Source organism: Piliocolobus tephrosceles, chromosome 10 (assembly GCF_002776525.5).
Source record: "Piliocolobus tephrosceles isolate RC106 chromosome 10, ASM277652v3, whole genome shotgun sequence".
Classification (NCBI taxonomy): Eukaryota; Metazoa; Chordata; class Mammalia; order Primates; family Cercopithecidae; genus Piliocolobus; species Piliocolobus tephrosceles.
Window position 1 is genome coordinate 6,190,345 of NC_045443.1, and position 20,564 is coordinate 6,210,908.

General features: G+C 45.1%; 1 protein-coding gene across 1 annotated transcript in view; it reads right to left on the reverse strand.

Annotated features, from left to right (window-relative positions):
* ANO2 (anoctamin 2) overlaps nucleotides 1–20,564 on the reverse strand; it is a 364,608-nt gene that overhangs the window by 292,265 nt on the left and 51,779 nt on the right. The window contains exons 4-5 of the mRNA XM_031936252.1: nucleotides 3,780–3,878; nucleotides 3,094–3,096 (exon numbers count right to left, since the gene is read on the reverse strand). Coding sequence (XP_031792112.1) covers nucleotides 3,094–3,096; nucleotides 3,780–3,878 — 102 coding nt within the window. The remainder of the gene's footprint in view (nucleotides 1–3,093; nucleotides 3,097–3,779; nucleotides 3,879–20,564) is intronic.

Sequence of the window (20,564 nt, forward strand, 5' to 3'; positions counted from 1 at the left end):
GGAGGGAGGGAGGGAGGGAGGGAGGGAAAGAAAGAAAGAAAGAAAGAAAGAAAGAAAGAAAGAAAGAAAGAAAGAAAGAAAGAAAGAAAAGAAAGAAAAGAAAGAAAAGAAAGAAAAGAAAGAAAAGAAAGAAAAGAAAGAAAAGAAAGAAAAAGAAAAGAAAGGAAAGAAAGGAAGAAAGTAAGTCCCAGCTACTTGGAAGGCTGAGGGAGGGAGGGAGGGAGGGAGGGAGGAAGGAAGGAAGGAAGGAAGGAAGGAAGGAAGGAAGGAAGAAAAGAAAAGAAAAGAAAAGAGGAAAGAGAAAAGAGAAGAAAAAAGAAATGTGGCAAAAGGAAGCCAAAACAGTCCACCTGAGTCGAGTCTGGGACCCAGAAACTTCGGGGAAAAGTTCTTTTTTATCTGTTTTATCTTGGAGGGGCAACCACATGGCTTTGCCTCTCCCTACTCCCTAACCCACCACATTGACAAACAGAATTGGTGCTGGGCTAATGAGTTACTACTTGACACAGTATCCCATCGCTGTGTTGACGCCTGGGCACCTGCACTCCTCCCATGCTGCCCTGTGACTGTCGGCACCCTGAGGGCATGGGTTGCTTCTGCTCCCTCAGTGCCTCTCCGGGGACTTTCTCACAGAGGGAGCAGTATCAGTGCTGGCTGCTTCTTTGGTCAGAAAGGAAGTTGATTGGGGGACTAACAATTGAGAATATACATTAAAATATTTCAGAAAGCAGACACAACAACCTCCTGTGTTTACACAGCACTGATTAAGAATCAGATCCTTACAACAACCTTCTAAGAAATATAGGACAGGTATGAGTATGCCCATATCATAGATGAGGCAACTGAGGCTCTGAGAGATGGGATGACCTCCCCAAATCACACGACGAATACCTGTGGAACCAAGGTTAGAAAGTCTCTCCTTCTGAGGACCCAACTAGCGCCGTGTCTACCAAAATGGAAAGCCGGGAGAGAAACCCAGAAATGGCTGTTTTATGGGTGAGTATGTTCTCACCCTCGCCAACTCATCTACAACTTCAAGTGCAGGTACTACCTAAACTACAGATGTAAGTTCCAAACAGTTCATGTATAGGGGCACTGAAACTCTGAAGGCCAATATGTCATTTATGCAAAACTAGGCTCTAAAAAGCATAAGCATGTGCAAGGATAAAGGAGATACCAGAGGGACGAAAGGCAAGCACTACTGGGGAAGCCAAGTCTAGGACTGAGCAGGAGAAGGTGGCAGAAAGACAAGAGATGTGGAGGTGTCTGGCCTGGCGTGGTCGCTCACACCTGTAATCCCAGCACTTTGGGAGGCCGAGGCAGGCGGATCATGAGGTCAGAAATTCCAGACCAGCCTGGCCAACATGGAGAAACCCTGTCTCTACTGAAAATACAAAAATTAGCTGGGCGTGGTGATGTACACCTGTAATCCCAGTTACTCAGGAGGTTGAGGCAGGAGAATTGCTTGAACCTGGGGGACGGAGATTGCAGTGAGCTGAGATCGCGCCACTGCACTCCAGCCTGGGCGACAGACCAACACTCCATCTCAAAAAAAAAAAAAACAAAAGAGAGAGAGAGATGTGGAGGTGTCATAGCGTGTGCAAAGAACAGACAGGGAGGCTAGGAGGAGGCATCAGAAGAGGGGGTGGAAGGAAGAGAGAAGAGAAGGAAAAGCATGAGAGTAGAAGGATGGGAAGGAAAGCAAAGAAGGAAAATAAGCGAGGGGAGAATAAAAAAGGACATGCTTTTCCTGTGTCTCTAGGTTTCCCCTAAAAGAATTACCCTGGGGTATAGAAATCATAACGTGGGCATTAGTTTTGCTCACCTCCTTTCCAAGGATCAGCAGCAGAGATTAAAACACAGGAAACAAGACACAAATAGAATGAGGTTAAGAGAATATTATACATTCAGATAAACCAGACAGAAAGGAGAAGAATATACTGGAGTTAGAAGGAAGACAGAAGAGGAGCGATAGGGTTGACCAAAACAGGACCCCACCAGCAGGAAGCAGACACCTCCACCCAAAGCTGAAACTAGTGTCATGTTGCCAGGAAATGCAGAGAACATTAGTTAAGGAGGAACGGAGATCCAAAACAAAGATGGTGCCTGCATTTGAGGGCGGTGGTATTAAGACTGAGAGGACTGAAACCAGGAGACAAAACACACAGCAGTGCAACTGAAGGGGAAAGACACAGCATGGTCCTTGTGAAACTAAGACACTTCAGGCATGTGACCAGCACTCCCGCCACCAAAAATCACCTTTTGTTGGCAAAATGTTTGTAGCTAATATTCATGTTTGTGTTTGTTCATTGTTTAATAAGCATCTGTCCACCTGCCATGGAGTTATTGTCCATTGTAATAAATCTATAAGAACAGAACCCATAGACTTTATTCTTCTCAAGCAGGGGACTCATGACGGTATCAGTCACATGCTGGTATTTGATGAGTGATTTTTGATGGAGATAGCAGATCTGTTGGTGGTGAAAATGGTGTTAGCCCACAATGTAAATCGGAATGGTGTTGCTGACTATAATGATGGCACTGAGAGTGGGCATGGTGATGAGGGTACAGAAGGCAACAAATACAGAATTCTGTTCACAGTGGGAAGCATGAAAACTATCATGATGGTAGTTACAATGAGCAAGATGATCTTTGCCATGGTAAGTCACCACTTACACAACTACACTATGGAGAGGGGTGTGTGTGTGTATGTGTGGTGTATATGAGAGAGAGAGAAGAGGGGGTGGAGAGAAAGAAAGAAAGACCACCCACAGTTCACCCATGGTTAAAGTAGAGTACCATCTGCCACAGGACCTTCCCGAAGAGGCGTCACAGATGGTCAAAGTCAATAGCCACTCCTTTCCTCTAAAATTGCTATGTTGCCCAGGCTGGTCTCAAACTTCTGACCTCAAGAGATCCTTCCACTTCTCCCCGCAACAAAAGTGCTGGGATTACAGGTGTGAGCCACTGTGCCTGGCCTCCGGGTAGATTTTTAAATTATGTATAGGCTATCCTGGATTTAAAAAACAAAACAAAACTACCTCTAAACATCATCTAAACTGTGTGGCTGTCAACCCAGATGTGCATCAGAACCTCCTGTGGATTTTTTGCCTAACACCGATGAGAACTTCATTCCATACCAACCAAGTAGGTCAAATTCCCAGAGATGGGACACTGGCATGAACACTGGCATGAACATACCAACCAAGTAGGTCAAATTCCCAGAGATGGGACACTGGCATGAAATTCCCAGAGATGGGACACTGGCATGAAAACACTTACCAGGTGATGTTAATCCATTCACCTGATTAAGAACCTTCTGATTTACAGAAGAGATAAGTGAAACCCATCACCACACAATATTTAGTGGTGGAATCATAACCAGAATCTCCACAGCAAATTTGGTGCTGTTTCCCCTGCACGCTGCTGATGCAGTCAGCATGGCTTGCGGCCTTCTCTCATTACTCTGCTCACTAAAGAAGTGTCTGACTGTACTAGGACCCTGAGAAAAGAGAGAAAGGAGGTGAAACCGAAAAATGAAGAACACGGACAGGGACAATGTGTTGCTTCTCGTGGAGCAAACCCAGCCAGTGCTCTGAGGTGGGAGGATCTCTCTCCCCACCCCAACTCTTCCCCGTTCCCCCCACATCATGGGTCGCTGGGGAGGCAAGTGTGATTTCAATTCCACAAAACCCACATCCCGCCTGGCCCTATTCCCAAACTATCTGCATCCATCCGGCCCTCAGGAGGCCCACAACCCAGGAGAAACATGCTCATACTTTCTTGGTAGGAACTTTGATCTTCAAGAATTCTGCCTCTCTGGCCAGCACCTGCCACGGGGCGTGTATCCGGACAAAGATGGATCCCTGGCTTTTATTCTGCAAGGTACAAAGGAAGAACAAATGGAAACACTTGTAAGTACACAGCTTAAATTCCTGGTTCTCCAACTGTTCCACACCAGAAGCCCAACCTGTTGTTCTTCAGTTTCTCATTTGCATTCTCTTTAAAATTCACCAGGGACGAGTCCCTTCCCACCTGTACCCTGTTCATCAGTCTATTCCAAAAAATGCTCTCATCGAAAACAGTAGGATAGTGTTCCCAAAGTGTGGCCCCTGGAAGTTTGGTAGCTTCAGAGGAAAAAAAAAAAAAACCAAGTTAAAACAATTTTGGTCACAGATTTGAAATATAAGCAATCATGATTTTCACGGAAATCTTGTTACACTCTTAATAACAAGTGGTTGGTTTTCCTCTGCTCACATTCAGTGAATGGCCTGCAACTTGACTCCATTCACACATTTTTAGTGTTTATTGTTCAAGTTTGTATTTTTGTTCTACTATCATGCTGTCATAGCCCCAAACCACAAAAGTGATCTACTAGAGCCTAGAATACTGTAAATCATAATGACAATGGTACAATGCAAAACAATATCATAAACAGGGCTCCTATATGAATACAGAACATGAAGCTATGTCTCAGAATAAGTGATTGTGTTGTGTGTTGATTTCTCTCAAAAAATGAAAAATAAGGACAGAAAATGCAGTGACCAGTATTTGAAAGTCAGGTTTTATTGACCCAGCAATTCATTTGGCCCTTGTCACCATGTCTGTTACAAATAGGTGTCAGATTATGAGAGGAAGGCACCTCATCTTCAAATAAACACGTACTTTTTTTTTCAGAACAAGCACACACGGGAAAAACTCTTTACTTTCTGACATGAATTTAATTAATTTTGTCACTAAAAAACTAAAGAGGACCAAAAGAGGACCAAAACCAAGTAGGAAAAACTGGCAAAAGTCTCATTATTGGTGAGAAGTTTCTAAAACTACCTGCAAAATTAAGCACAAGCGTTGTGTTTAAACTCCTTCACTGTGTTCAGAGAGAAAGAACAAGCTGATAGCACAATCCTTCATTAAGTACGCCCTCTGATCTTGGTTTAGTGTTGAAGACTATATAGAAAATCTTCAACTCACAGGCTCCGACTGTCTGCATTTTCAGTTTGCCTGGCAGAGAGATAGATAGCAAATAGAAGACTACTTCCCCCACTCAAGAACATGGTCTATGGAGGTGCTCACATGTGTTTTTGAAATGATGAACAAAATAAAAAGATATTTTATGGCACTCATGAATGCAAGTGAAAACTATCTCTATTATTTTTCAATGGCAGCTCCAAAATATGTGCAGTAATTCAAACATCCAGAACCAAACCTCACTTTGAGAAAGAAAGCTCATGACTTACAAGGCAGAAAAATGAAGAATAAACCAAGATTTCACAAGGAGATTGGACTATGGTACAAAAGGCTTGGATAGTCTAGAGTTTGAAAATACTGAAAATAACCATCACCACAATGCATATTTATTGAGTGTGTATTTTATGCGCCAGAACTGAGTTAGGTGATCACGTGCATTAGCTCACACAATATTCGCAACTATGCTGTAAGGCCAGTACTACCACCACTATCTCTATTCTACAGTTGAGGAAACCAAGGCAGGGAAAATGTAAATGATTTGCCCAAAGTTACACAGATAGTGCGATAAAAATAGTTTTCAGACATGACATAGTCACTCAGGATAATTAAGAAACATACCCAAGGACTGTAACACAACACGAAGTCATCTGTTTAGGCTAAAATCGAATCCAAAGGTCGATAAGGAACCCATGTGGCAGCCCTAAGATGAAACCTTCCCAATCCCAAGTGTGACATTGTTCTGACAAAATACTGAAAGTGGCCTTCAGTGAGAAATCTCCCCAGTTTCATCTTGGGTTATGCAGGACTGCTGGACAGAATCATCAATCACTTGCTGCTACTTCTAACTGTAATTTAAGCTTTTCCAATTAAGTGAAAATAAGAGGAAAGAAAAGAAACCATGTGTGAAGCTGACCTGCAGGCCCAGCTCTCCGTCACAGCCCCAGAAATTATGCTTTTGGTGAAAGATGGCAAACAGCATCATCCCTCTCGCTAAGAGATCATGACTATTATGAATGTTAACATATTACCCTTTGTCTTTATTTTCAAATTGTGATGAATGCTGTTTTAACTTTCTTTAGGGTTGGTTGCTCAAATATGTAACAAATGTCCATTAAGTGGGTGCAGATGTTCAAAGTTTGAGGTAGGGTTGGGAGGGCAAGGGTCAAATTCCAAGACCTTGGTGGCAGACTGCTAGCTGTCCCCTGACAGCCGTTCTCATGTTCTTCATTTTTAACAAAGCACACGGCCGTCCAGCATTAAGACCACATCTCCCTTGCCATGAGATGGTTCCATAAGCAGTATTTCTGGCCAATGTCATGAGGTGGAAGTATCTGGTAACCTTCTTCAAAAACAGCAAGTAGGTGCTTTTTGCCCCTTCGTTTTCTTCCATCCCTTAACCTGCTGCCTGGAAAATGGACACAGACATTTTAGACCTTAAGGTTAAAGTCCAGGCCAGAAACAGCAAAGTGTCAAGAAAGAAACTGAGTCTGGCTCTAGGGAGTATCACACCAGCCCTGGGCTGCCTGTAGATTTTTATGTGAAAGATAGAATTTTACCTTGTTTATCCACGGTGATTTTAGAGGCTCTATCCATTGCAGCCTAATCTTACACTAACCAATGCAAAATCGTTTCCCAGGATGGGGTTGTCAACTTCCTCCAGCAAAGCATGCATCTCCACTCTCCTCAAAAGGAACTCGTTTTAAATGAAAACGAAAGCAGGAATGCGGTTTTGTAGATCTAGTCACGCTCCTTTCATGCTATGCCATATTGTTACCTTCTCATAAAAAGGAAAACATACCCACCAATGTGAAATATTAGCTGCTGTGACTGGCCGTGTCTCCAAAGAAAAAAATAAATCCTTGAAAGCTCGGGAGCACAACCATCACCGAATGCATTGCCCAGGAATCTAAACCTGAAGGTTAACATGTATTGACTTAAAAAAAAATTTCCTTTGTCCCCTAGGCCACTCTGACATCCATTCAGCCCTGTTTGTGGGTGGGGGTTCTTTTAGGCACAGTAGGGGAGTGGAAGAGCTTGGAGTTTCCAAGTCGGACACAATAAGATCTGAATCCTCAGTTATTGTGAATAGTCCTGCAATAAACATGGGGGTGCAGGTATCCCCTTGATATACTGATTTCTTTTCCTTTGGATGCATACCCAGGAATGGGATTGCTAGGTCATGTGCCAGTTCCATTTTTCGATTTTGAGGGACCTCCATTCTGCTTTCCATAGTGGCTATACCAATTTACATTCCCACCAGCAGTACCTGAGAGTTCCCTTTCACTGCATTCTTGCCAGTCTTTATTTTTTTGTCTTTTTTATAATAGCCATTCTAACTGGGGTGAGATGATATCTCATTGTGATTCTGACTTGCATTCCTCGACGATTAGTGATGTTAAGCATTTTTTTCATACACCAATTGTCTATTTCTATGTCTTCTTTTGTGAAGTGTCTATTTAGATGCTTTGCCCAGTTTTTAATTAGATTATTTGTTGAATCAACCTAAATGTCCATCAAGAGAGGAATGGATTTTGTATATATATATATGCACTGGAATCATATTCAGCCATAAAAAGAATGATATCCTATTATTCACAGCAACATGGATGAGCCTGGAGGACATCATGTTATGTGAAATAGGCCAGACACAGAAAGACAAACACCACGTTCTCACTCATATGTGGAAACTAAAGAATATTTGAGCTTATGGAAGTAAAACATAGAATTGTGATTATTAGGGGCTGCGGAAAATGTGGGGAGGGGAGGATGGGGAGAGGTTGGTTAATGGATCCAAAGTTAAGCCAGACGGGAGGAATACCTTCTAGTGTTCTGCAGAACTGCAGGGTGAATAGGATTAATATTATTGTATGTTTCCAAAAAGAAGAGAGGATTGTGAATGTTTACAACACAAAGAAATTCTATGTTGGGGTGACAGATACGCTAACTACTCTGATTTAATCATTACACATTGCATACATGTATCAAAATATCACTCTGTATCCCGTAAGTATGTACAGTTATATCAACTAAAAATAAAAGGAGAAATTATATTTGTGACAGCATTATTCCTAATAGCAAAATACTGAAAACAACCAAAATAAATTATGGAACAAGATCAGAAAGGGAACAAAAACTATCGAGGTGTATAGCTTCCCTCATAGTTTAGAGATTCAAATAGAATCAATGTTTCCTACTAATTCTAGAATCTTCACCACCTGAAAATAAAGGGCGATACGTCTCAATTATTAAGAAAAAAAATGATTTGCCTCTGGAATTTCGCAGCTGTGGGAGCTTAGGCAAGTCACTTAACCAAATGAGCCTCACTTTCTTTATCTGAATAAGGAGCATGAAAAATGTTGCATGGCTGTTGTGAGAATTGCAGATGAAGTAGGTGAAGCCCTGCTAATGTTCCTGAAATGTGGAGAAACGTCAGACATTACTATAGCAATTAGCTCTACCCCAGTAGAATGACTGCTTCTTGACGGCAGGACAGTGACTGAAACTTCTTTTGTATTCTTCAAGCACCTACCACAAGGCTGCACACACAGCAGGTCCTCACTGGGGAAAACCGGTTCCCATTAGATTAAAATTGTGAATGAGTAATCCTGGTTCCTTTATTGCCTTGCACTTTTAAAATTATCTACAAGATTTTCAAAATGTCCCACATGTCCTGAAGGAAATCACAGGTTCAAAATAGAGTGCACCTCCAGAATTTGGGGACAAAGTCAGAAAATATAACTTGCTGAAATCGACAGGAAATTTAACACATTAAGAGATTAGCCATCAGAGGATATAACCCGTCCCTAAAGAAGATGTTATAAATAAGTAATCAATATGACTGGAGGGGCTCCCAAATCCCAACAGGCAACTAAAACTTCAGTTCATGTAAAATGAGCTGTAACACATAATTTGGTCCTTGTCATCAGAGAAGGGAGAACCAGGGCACAGATATTTCTGTAGGAAGGCCCAGGCCTGTCAGTCTAAGGCAGGCAATTTTTCCAGGGGCAAGAAATGTGAAATATATAACAGAGCAGGAAATGTCTCTAACTCAGTTGAAATGTCTCAAAAACCTATGCAATCCTTTCACTGTGACTCCATTTTCATAAAGCCCTACAAACCCTGCTTCTCTAGTTCTTGGTATCAGGGAGAGTTACCCGAAGACGGTGTGAGTACTGTGGCCAAAGGAAATGAATACTCCTCAGTCAGAGCCTGACTTCTGAGTTTACTGGACTCTCTCTCTCTCTCTCTCTTTTTCTCCCCCCCAAGATGGGGTCTTGCTTTGCCTCCCAGGCTGGAGTGCAATGGCGCGATCTTGGCTCACTGCAACTGCCTCCCAGGCTCAAGCAATCCTCCCACCTCAGCCTCCCAAGAAGCTTGGACTACAGGTGTGCACCACCATACCCAGCTAATTTTTAAATATTTTTTTAGAGATGGGGTTTTGCCATTTTTCCCCAGGCTGGTCTCAAATTCTTGGACTCAAGTGATCCACCTGCCTTGGCCTCCCAAAGTGCCAGAATTACAGGCATGAGTCACCACATCTGACCTGATCATTTCTTTTAACTCATGATGTCCACTGGTTTCCCAGACTTGTCCTCCACTAAGTAAACTGGCAGAGAACTGAGCTCACAAAGAGGCTAAGTCAGGTCCCATCTTGAACCTGTGCCCTGCCCAGTCTGCTTATGTCTCGCTCCCTCCCTACCCCCTTCCTCTCTAAAGTTAACTCAACAGCAAGCCTGATGATTTGCACATGGTCTAAGGTATCAGGCCCTCTCATCCTCCTCCCCAGGCTCCAGCACCCAGCCCTTCTCACTGTCATCTGACGGTGCCACCAGCTTCCCACCCTGGCACCTCCTCACCCTCTATCCCCCTCCATTGCAAAGCTCTCATCATCCCCTATCCCACCCAACTCCTGTTTGGGTCTCAGCTTAAAAATTCCTTCCTCAGGGAGGCTCTTCCTGAGCCATGGATTACACTTGGTCCGTTCCTCTTGCTTGTACAATTCCTTGTCTTTCTCCTTCATAGCACGAACCCACTATCACAGTCACTGTGTCATTAGGCATCTCATACCCGTCTACTGTAGCTCCATGAGGACGAAGAATGAGTCTGTCTTGTTGTTTGCTTTGTCCTCAGCAGCCACCACAGTACCTGACATATAGTAAGTGCTCAGTAAATATTTCTGGCAACTTCAGTACACATATACTGTTTTCTTAGTGGATTCCATTTGGATCCTGTGACCGATTTCTAAAAATTGGCTACCACGGCCCACAGAGTAATTGGTGACCTTTGGCCAACAGAATTTAAATCTAATTCAGTTTTGAGAAAATAATTCAATTACCCTTAAGTATCAATTTTGAATGTTTCTCTCATATTGACAGCTAAAGTTACTCAAGTTTCCACCTGACCAGGAACCATCTAAAGATCGTGGCGGGCCTCTCCATCCTCTGGGTAGCCCCAGGTGCTCACTGCATTTGCAGACCGCCGTTCCCATTCCTAGAGGCCAAAGGAATGGACACAGCCTCACTCATGCTCACAAAACACAACCTGAACTGGATATATCTGAAACTTTTCTGTCTCATAGGCTTCTGGGGGTGTTGTAGCATTAAGGAGAAGAATTAGGAATACTCTGGAAAATAGACAAGGCTTCAAATGTCAGTCTTTGATGTCTTCACTCAGCAAGCATTTGACTGCCACGGTGCCAGTCAACACCCCATGCTGACAGTTCAAGGCAAGGCCAGCTTAAGGACACAGAGGAATTTCAGAATGGTGAACTGATTTGGCCACAGGACTCTAGAGTTGGAAACACCTCCAAGTACACCGAACATATCTTTCTCCAGTAACAAAGGAAGGCCTGCAGCCCAAGAGGCCGTGCTTCATAAGCATAGACATGCAGCTAATTACCAGCAGATCCAGGTCTCCTGGAACCAGCATTCATCCCACCCTGCCATCCCTCAGGGCTGCCAACCATCCACGGCAGTCCTGCAGCCCCTCCCTTCACAAGAAATTAGGGAGGCAGGAGAAGGAGGAATCGGCTAGGGAGTGAGGGAAAGAAGGGGCTGTCACCCCCAGCCACCTCTCTCCAGCACTCCAGGCCCCTAGCAGGGACTGCAGGCCACGCTCCCAGTGAAGTTATCCTCATTGTTTATGTCTTGTTGTTATCCAAAGCTTGCATGTGGATAAACAAGACCACGTCCTCTCTCTAGAGAGACAAGAGTGAGCGGGAGGCAGCCCCAGCCAAACACTGGAAACTGATACTCCTCAGGCCTCCTTCCCCACAGCCCTGCCAAGCCACCTCCATGCTGACCCAAGGGGCCTGAGTGTACTCTGGTCCCGGGCCCTGCTGTGAGGCGAGAACATCAGCTGCAGCACATGGAGGCCTGGGAATGGCGCTGTGAGGAAGGATGGGGGGATGGTCCTGTAGGTGATGGAGAGGCAGAGAGGAGAGGCGCTGTGAGGAAGGATGGGGGGATGAGCCTGCAGGCGATGGAGAGGCAGAGAGGAGACAGACTTCCCTGGACTCCCCTGAGGCATCACCAGTGCCCCAGTCCCACCTGCTGGGAGCCCCACACTCTCAGATCATCACGACTGAAGCTCACGCAGCTGGAGGACAGTAGTGCTGAGACGGTGGCCAGGGCAGCCACCACCAGCGGCAAAGGAGGAGGGGGAGGTGTAGCCTTCAGACAGAGGGCTTTTGAAATAAGAGCAGGAATTCGTCTGAGACAGGCCTCCCATCTGTTCCATTTGAGGAACACCATAGTCTACCTGTGTCATCGTGAACACCAGAGCTTTAACTGCCCTTGGGTTCTCAAGAACGTCCAGCCTCTGATCGGAGGCAAACTCTGCCTGGTCCTCCTGAGACAGTGATTTGGATTAAGCACAGGGAAGAACTTCCTGCCTAGGGAAGGAAAGATGGAAATGTGCTCTCCTGGGAGCTCCTGGAATCTCCTCTCCAACCCTGTCCTGCATAGGCCAAGGTGAAGGTGGCCAATAATCAGCAGAGGCAGAAGACAGAGCCAAATGCCCACCAAGCCCCATCCCAGAGACCGACCAAGACCAGCAGCAGGACCCTTCCTTCTTACGGAAAAGACTTCACCTGGTTCCCAACCAGTGACGGGGGACAACCCAGGGTCCCATGGACATGAAAACTCAGCCACTTTTGCCGTATGCCTGGGTGCCAACCTGGGCAGACACCCAGAAGGGGTGATCTCTAGACCTATCACCACAGTCTCCACTCTGTGTATCACACATCATTGCACTCCAGCCAGAGGCAGCCCAGGAACAACTCCTCAGAGCCCGGGTGAAGACGGAGCAGTGAGGGGAGCCCAGGGAGACTGAGGAGTCAAACCCTCTGATATGGTCTGACTCTGTCCCCGCCCACATCTCATCTTGAATCATAGCTCCCATAATTCCCACGTGCTGTGGGAGGGACCTGGTGGGAGGTCCCTGAATCATGGGAGCGGTTCCCCCATCCTGTTCTCATGGTAGTGAATAAGCTCACAGATCTGATGGTTTTATAAGGGAAAACCCCTTTCTTTCTTTCTTTTTTTCTTTTTTCTTTTTTTTTTTTTTTTGAGACAAAGTTTCACTCTTGTTGCCCAGGCTGGAGTGCAATGATGCAATCTTGGCTCACTGCAACCTCCATCTCCCAGGTTCAAGCGATCCTCCTGCCTCAGCCTCCTGAGTAGCTGGGATTACAAGCACCCACCACCACACCCAGCTAATTTTTTTTGTATTTCTTTTTTTTAGTAGAGACAGTGAGGGGAAACCCCTTTCATTCGGTTCTCAATTCTCTCTTGTCCGCTGCCATGTAAACACATGCCTTTCACCTTCCACCATGATTGTGAGGCCTTCCCAGCCACGTGGAACTGAGAGTCCATTAAACCTCTTTTTCTTTATACATTACCCAGTCTCTGATAATGTCTTTTTTAAGCAGCATGAGAAGAGACTAATACATCCTCCAACATATCAAGGGTGAAAGAACCTCCTCTCCACTCAACCCCTGAGCTGCAGAGGCCCCCAAAGGCAGCACGGCACCTTGAAAGACCCAACCTATGGGAAGTCAGCAACAGAGTGTGACTAAGGCTTCTCTGGGTGTTATTGTACTTCAGAAATCCTACAGGTGGAAGAATTGTGGAACAATCCTCACCATGTAAGACAGGCCCCGGGAAGGCCATGGGTTCTGGAGCCTGAGGACCAGGGCTTGGACCCCAGCTCTGCCACTTACCGGCTGCACCATTTCCAACAAGCCACCAAAGCTCTCTGGGATCGACAGGCAATGTGAAAATCATTGTAATAATTAATAATACCACTTGGAGGACAGCAGGATAGACTTTACAAAAGGACCTGCGGCAATGTTTGGGAGTGGCCGTTCCGTTCCTTATCTTCATTACAGACACCGATGGTTTCACAGTGATGGCTTTGTACGTATGTCAAAACTCAACAGATTGGATACTTTAAATATGTGCAGTTTATTGTACATCAGTTATACCTCAAAAAGGTTAGAGGGAAAAGATATGCAAAAATGTAAAACAATGCAACACTTCTTGTACCTTTTTTTGTTTTAAAAAATCATTATTTTTATTATAATGTTTTATGTTAAATAAAAATTATTTACTTAACAATGTTATATATTTGTTAGCTTTTAATTAATAATAAGTATTCAAAAGTGAATAACGATTTCATGGTATTTCAGAATCAAATGAGGTTGTACATATGAAGGTATTTTGTAAACTACGAAGTGTCTATAAAAGGATTTTTTAAAGAGCAAGTGCAGGGATAGGCACTGTGAAATCTCTGCCTTGGTACTCAAAGCACAGGGCATACCCATGCCCCTCGGGCCAAAAAACACGTGTCCTTGACCCCTATGGGAATCCCACTGTGCTTCTTGGATCCCACATGAGAAAAATCATAGCTAAGCCCACCGAGGCAAGAGCGCCTGGCATGTAACTGAACACCACCAAGTGAGGTTGAAGATAAAAGTGAACATTTCTCTTGGGAGTTTGCGATGCTCAAAGATAACAGGCTGAAAGTAGCCAGATGCAACATTTCTACCAAAAATGAGAGAATGACAATCCATACGTCCCGAAGATGTTGGCAGAAAGAACAGGGCCTCTCCCAAAACTCAGGAAGGTCAGTAGGCTGGTGCCTGGGCTTCCAGCACACACAACCAGCCCAAACAGGGGATCCCAAACGAACTGTGAGGAAAGATCCAAGGAAAATGCTGCTCTTTCCTGTTCATCACAGTGAAATTGTTCTGGACAGCTGCCATCCTGCAAGTGGAATCAGATGCTGTGGATCCTAACTCTCAGCAACAGGTGTGCCTCTCCCTCGCCCCCACCAGGACACACAGAGCACTTCAGTGCCTGAGGAATGGAAGGCAAGAGAGCAATGGGCAAAGGGGTGCCCTAGCTGGTCATTAGTAGATACTCAAACCACAGATGATCAGCAGGTCCTGGCTGGCCTTGGAACAGTCCCTGTTTATTCCTCCTGCCTCATCATCCCATCAAGTTTAGGATTTTAGCATTCTCAAAAATGTCCCAGCCTAGACAAGTAAGTAACAGGGTCACCCTGTGAGCACCACTACATTTAATAGCCATCAAACCTTTGAGCAAGAATGCCCAGTATCCCCTTTCTGTCTTTCATTTATTTGGCCCATGTTAAAAATATCCCACTCAGAAAGAAGCATTCCCAGGCATTTAAAAACTGGTCATATTACCTCTCAAAGTATCCCTATCTCTTCCCTATCTCTTCCCTATCTCTAATGTCTCTCCTGACTTAAAATTTGCATGATTCCTTGATTTTGCTACTTTTCTTTCAACCTCAAGACACCTCTCTAAATCCTTTATGTTATCAGTAATTAACTCCCCTCCTCCACAAGGATGCACCCCTGCCTTCTCTTAGCAGTGACTCATCTCTCCCTTAAACAATCTCTACACTATTTTCCTATGATTCAATCATGCCAACAAAGTTCAATTCAACAAGTATTTATTGGGCAACGACTGTGTGCTTACCAATGTGCTAAGAGTTACGGCATATAAAAGAAATATAGACCATCATGCCACCACACCATCATGCTATCAAAACCACATGTATTCACACCATCATTCCATCACACCAGCATGTCACCACACCATCATGCGTTCACACCATCATGCATTCACACCATCATGCCACCACGCCATAATGCCACACCATCATGCCACCACAACATGCCATCACACCATCATGCATTCACACCATCATGCATTCAAACCATCATGCTATCACATCATCATACATTCACACCATCATGCCATCACACCATCACACCATCACGCATTCACACTATCATGAATTCACACCATCATGCCACCACACCATCACGTCATCACACCATCATGCATTCACACCATCATGCATTCACAGCATCATGCATTCACATCATCATGCATTCACACATTCATGCCATCACACCATCATGCATTCACACCACCATGCATTCACACTATCATGCCACCACAGCATCATGCCACCACACCATCAGGCCATCACACCATTATGCATTCACACCATCATGCCACCATACCACCATGCCATCACACCATTTTCATTCTCTTTGGAAACCAGATAAATGATATATAATATCTGAGACAGATAACGACGGGGAAATTAACGTCCAAAAAGACAAGATGACTATGAATGACCATTTGTTTGTCATCTTCCCTTTCACTCATCAACAGTTGCCAAGTTTTGCTCTGACAGAAACACCCCTACTTATGTTTTTAGCAGAATTGATCCCACCCCAAATCCAGGGTATGCCCAATTAGTTTGAGCCAATCAGCATATCCAACCCTCTGCTACAATGACTCCTTCTGGAATATGCTTGTAATGTGGTCAAAACCAGTAAGATGTGAGGATTTGACGGCCAGGGTTTCTAGGGAAAGCAGTTTTCTCTCTCTGTCAGACTCTGGGGGATAACAGCGGCCATCAATTCACTCCATAAAGGGAAGTCCTGGGTTAGCGAGGGGGATCAGTGAAAAAATAAAAGATGAAGGGGACCCTGCAGACAGTTGAGCAGAAAGATAGAGAAATTGGTTGTCTTTAGGGACATCATGGGAGCTGAGGGATCAAGCCTCACCAGATATGCTTATGGGCTTCCTGATCACCTGAGATTATAAATTCCCTTTGTTGTTGGAGCTGGTTTGAGTTGGATGTTCTGCCAATGTGGCCAAACATTCTCACTGATATAAGAAACCACTGGAAAGAGCTGACTCTGGGCTAGAGGAGCCAGAGGGCGTGTTATGGAGGAGAGGGAGCTTGAGCTGTACTTTGACCACTGCATGATGGGAAGTGCACATGCCATTGTGAGCAGCCTGGAAGAGAAGAAGTGGATGAACACAGGTGCAGAGAGGAATGTGCAGCATGTGGAGACCAGCCGGCCTGAAACTGAGTGAAGCCTGGGGATCCAGAGGGCTGAGACTAGACTGGCCTGTGCTGGCTGTACTGCCCACTATGCTGCTGCTGCCGATGCACCTCGCAACAGTGACCTTGACAAATCAACCCCATACTTTCACCCAGGTTTATTACATTTTCAACAAGATGAAAAATGATGAGAGAGTCCGCCTAGTCAAGGAAAAGGAACCCTTAAGAAAATGCCTTCCTCCTTTCCCAGTGGAGCTCAAATTAGAAGCTTCTTCCCATTCTCCAGTGAGACCAACAAATACAAGTGATAGCAGGGAGTGTCCGTCTGCTCTGGGGTTGGTCTAGGCTGTGATCTAATAGAATGAAGGAGCAAGCCTCCCATGTGGCACAGATCCAGGCTGTGACCTTCAGAAGGGGCAGTTTTCTTAAGACAGGCTCTGGCCTTCCTTCTAGGGGCCATTAATCCTTCATAACAGAGATCTTACATAAAGAGGCAGTGTAGACTTTGAACACGTACAAAGAAGCTATAAAATCTTCTACAACATTGGTCATAAGCTTTCTTCGCTAAAGAACTCTTTCTTCAAATATTTCAAGGAGCTACCTGGTTGTGTTCCAGAGAACTACAGTCCCACTTGCTCAACCCCAACTTGGGCTCTGAGTGGTTTCTGTGGCACTTGCATGCAAACCCCAAGAACTATAGTCCTTAGAAATGGATGAGGTTTTTGACTGTCACAATGACAGGGAAACACCACTCATATTTAACGGATGAAGTGAGAGACACCAAACACGCTTCGATGTACTAGAAAATCCTAGGAAAAAATAACCTTCCTGGAATATACAGTGCTCCACTGAGACTTCCCTAGGGCTCTGGGAAGTGAAGTTGAAAATTACTGTGCTGTCCTGCACATCTGTCCGACCTGACACAGAAGGCAGGATTAGTAATTATCACACAAGTCCCATGGCCCTGACTCCACCAGACTTAGCCTTGAGAGATATTAAGGTAGAGCTTAAAGAACTTGAATTATGAATAAAGGCTCTTGAATTAGCTAAAATCTAGATCTTGGATGTGATACTGATGAACTAATCATGGACACAGAAAAGACCTATCACTATAATTAAAAAAAAAAAAAAGAAAAAAAAAAAACAGTGGATTTGATTACTTTGTGAGCTTCCAAAAATATCCAGATCAGCCCAGCTGCCAAGAGCACTACGAAAATAATCCATTAAGAGTAAAAGGATGGTTACCAGAGGCTGGGAAGGATAGTAGGGGAGTGGGAGGGAAGTGGGAATGGTTAATGAGTACAAAATCAAAATAGAAAAAATAAGACATAGTATTCAACAGCATAATGGGTAACTACAGTCAATAATAATTTAATTGCATATTTTAAAATAACTAAAAGTACAGTCAGATTGGATTGTTTGTTACATAAAGGATAAATGTTTGAAGGGACAGATACCCCATTGTCCACAATGTGATTATTATGAAGTACATGCCTGTATCAGGGTATCTAATGTACACCATTAATATATACATGTACTATGTACCCACAAGAATCAAAATCATTTTTAAAATAAAGAAAAATATGTAATCCCAGCACTTTGGGAGGCCGAGGCGGGCGGATCACAAGGTCAGGAGATCGAGACCACGGTGAAACCCCGTTTCTACTAAAAATACAAAAAATTAGCTGGGCGCAGTGGCAGGCGCCTGTAGTCCCAGCTACTCAGGAGGCTGAGGCAGGAGAATGGCGTGAACCCGGGAGGCGGAGCCTGCAGTGAGCCGAGATCGCTCCACTGCACTCCAGCCTGGGCGACAGAGCGAGACTCCGCCTCAAAAAAAAAAAAAAAAAAAAGAAAAATAATAATCCATTAGCTTAGAGTGTTCTGGAGGCCAGGGGATGAAGGTCATACGGGCGCACTAAAGGAAGAGCTCAGAGAGACCCCACTGAAAATCCCAGCTCTGCCACTTACTCCCTGTGTGACACTGATATGTAACATGATCTCTCTGAGTCTCAGTCTCCTTTCTGATCAAGCAGAAAAATAAGAATCTGGAAGCCACAGTGACCTCATAGAGTGCTTGTGAATATCAGCAATAATGTAAGAAAGACACCTAGCACAATGTCTGGCACATAGTAGGTGCTCAATGCTAAGAATAATTAGATTCTGCAGATGGTGTCTTCTGGCCAGAAGAATTTGAATTAAGGGGATTTGTGCAATTGAGTTTCTAGCCACCTCCCTTTTTTCCTAGAAAAAGCTGGCTCCTGGGGCATTTTCTCCCCCTCTATGAGGCAAAAGCCCAGTCTGGATCGTGTCCTCTCTACGCAGCCCAAACACGCTTTTCCACAGCCATGACCCGGCGTGCACACCACATGGAACCCGTCCTGCCTAAGACCGCAGGTCTGGAAGAAAAGGGGTCATCAGCCCTGCTAATTAAATCTGCAGATGATAACAAACTGGGCGGCTCTGCAAACAGCACCAGAGAGGACGGGGATATAAATGAGAAGGGACCTGGGGAGTTTACAAAATATGGGACAGGAAATCACAAAATGAGATTCAATGCAGAAGAATGCAAGGATCCCCAACTGGGGGGAATAATCAGAAACACAGACCCTGGAGGGGAAGGGAAAGCTGGAAAAAGGCAGAGGTGATGAGGGCTTGGAGTGGATGGAAGACAGGTGGCAAATGAGAGAATGGGCGCAAGAGGCGAACAGCAAGTAGGGGTCGAGAAGCCTGGAGGGAAGTCCAAATGGAAACCGTGGGTCCCATCCAGTGGGGCCGTTCGCACTGTCCAAGGCTCACTTCCAAAGGCCATCCTCCGCTCCAGCACCAGTCCAAGTCACGCCTCCTCCAAGAAGTCTTTCTGGACTCCCACAGTGAGCCCTACCAGTCTCCCTGCTCATTACTCTTGTGTCCTCGGCAGGGCCGTGTTTGACCCTGGGCATCACTCCACGTCTGACTCTTTTATCTCCAACCAAACTCTCAGCTCCACGGGGACAAGGATCCAGCCCTGTGGCTCACTGTGCTCCTTCCCACATCCAACTCAGAGCAAAGCCGAAGGTAAATCTTCAATAAAAATGAGGGTGGCATCATCTCCAATAATATGACAAAGAGAAGAATTTCCCACTCCAACCCCTGCTGGGTCAAAATTCTGTCTGAGTTCTCTCTGTCCTTATCTCTAGGCCCTCGGCCCTATCCCGATGCCTCATGTGTCGCACCCCTGAGTCAATTGCTTGTTTAACCCTTGCTCAGGCCAGAACACACACCAGAGATCGCTCAGGGGCCAGGGGGAAAGAAGACAAATCACAAGTAGAGGGGAAACGATGAGGTGGATGTGTCCCTCATGTGACGGGGACTGTCCTCACATAGCCATGGTGCTGAGAGTGTTTTCTTCAAGACGACAGTGGCTTCCCTGAGGCACCTGCCCCCTTTCAGCTGACAACTTCATAATCAATAATCATGATAAAAATAATCAGGAGAATAAGGTATAACTCCTTCTCAGGAAACTTGAGTAAGGCTTACCTAGCCCTAGGAAGAAACATAACTGCTGCCTTGCGCCACTGTGAAACCCAGCTCCTCTGAAGAAAGGCAAGAGCACCCCCCCATACCATCAGCCCAAGAATACTGTCTGTCTCACTAAACATGTGTGTCTTAGGAGATGAAGAGAGCAAGTACCAAAAACTTGTTTTGACACTCAGCCCATCATGGCACCAGGGACAACAGAGGGGAAAGTAAAAAGCCAAATGTGCAGAGCAATCCATCTGCAGAGAAGCCTGGGGAGGAAGGTGTCTTTAGGGTACCTGCTGTGCATGGCAGGTTCATTACACCCCAAGCCGACAGGATTCTGACCATTCTGAGAGGCCTCTGGAAACAGGAAGCCCACAGTATTTCCTGCTCATCTGGACCCACACCCTTCCAGAGGTGCTTTCCCCCCGTCCAGGGCAGTAGGGGAGACACAGAGACCAGGTCCTGGTGCCAGCTCTGCCACGTCTCATCTTTGGCACCTTAGCAACGTCACACCTGAGCCACCCCAGGGCTCTGCCTTCTCCCTCCCTATACAGTGACAGCATTGAACTATGAAGGTCCCCTCCTACTGAAGATCCTGTGACTTCAAGAAAGGCAGGAATTCTTTCAGCACCTTAGCATGAAGAACTAGCCTTAATCATTCTACTGCAAATGTACTTTGATGGGCTGCAAAGCTCCAG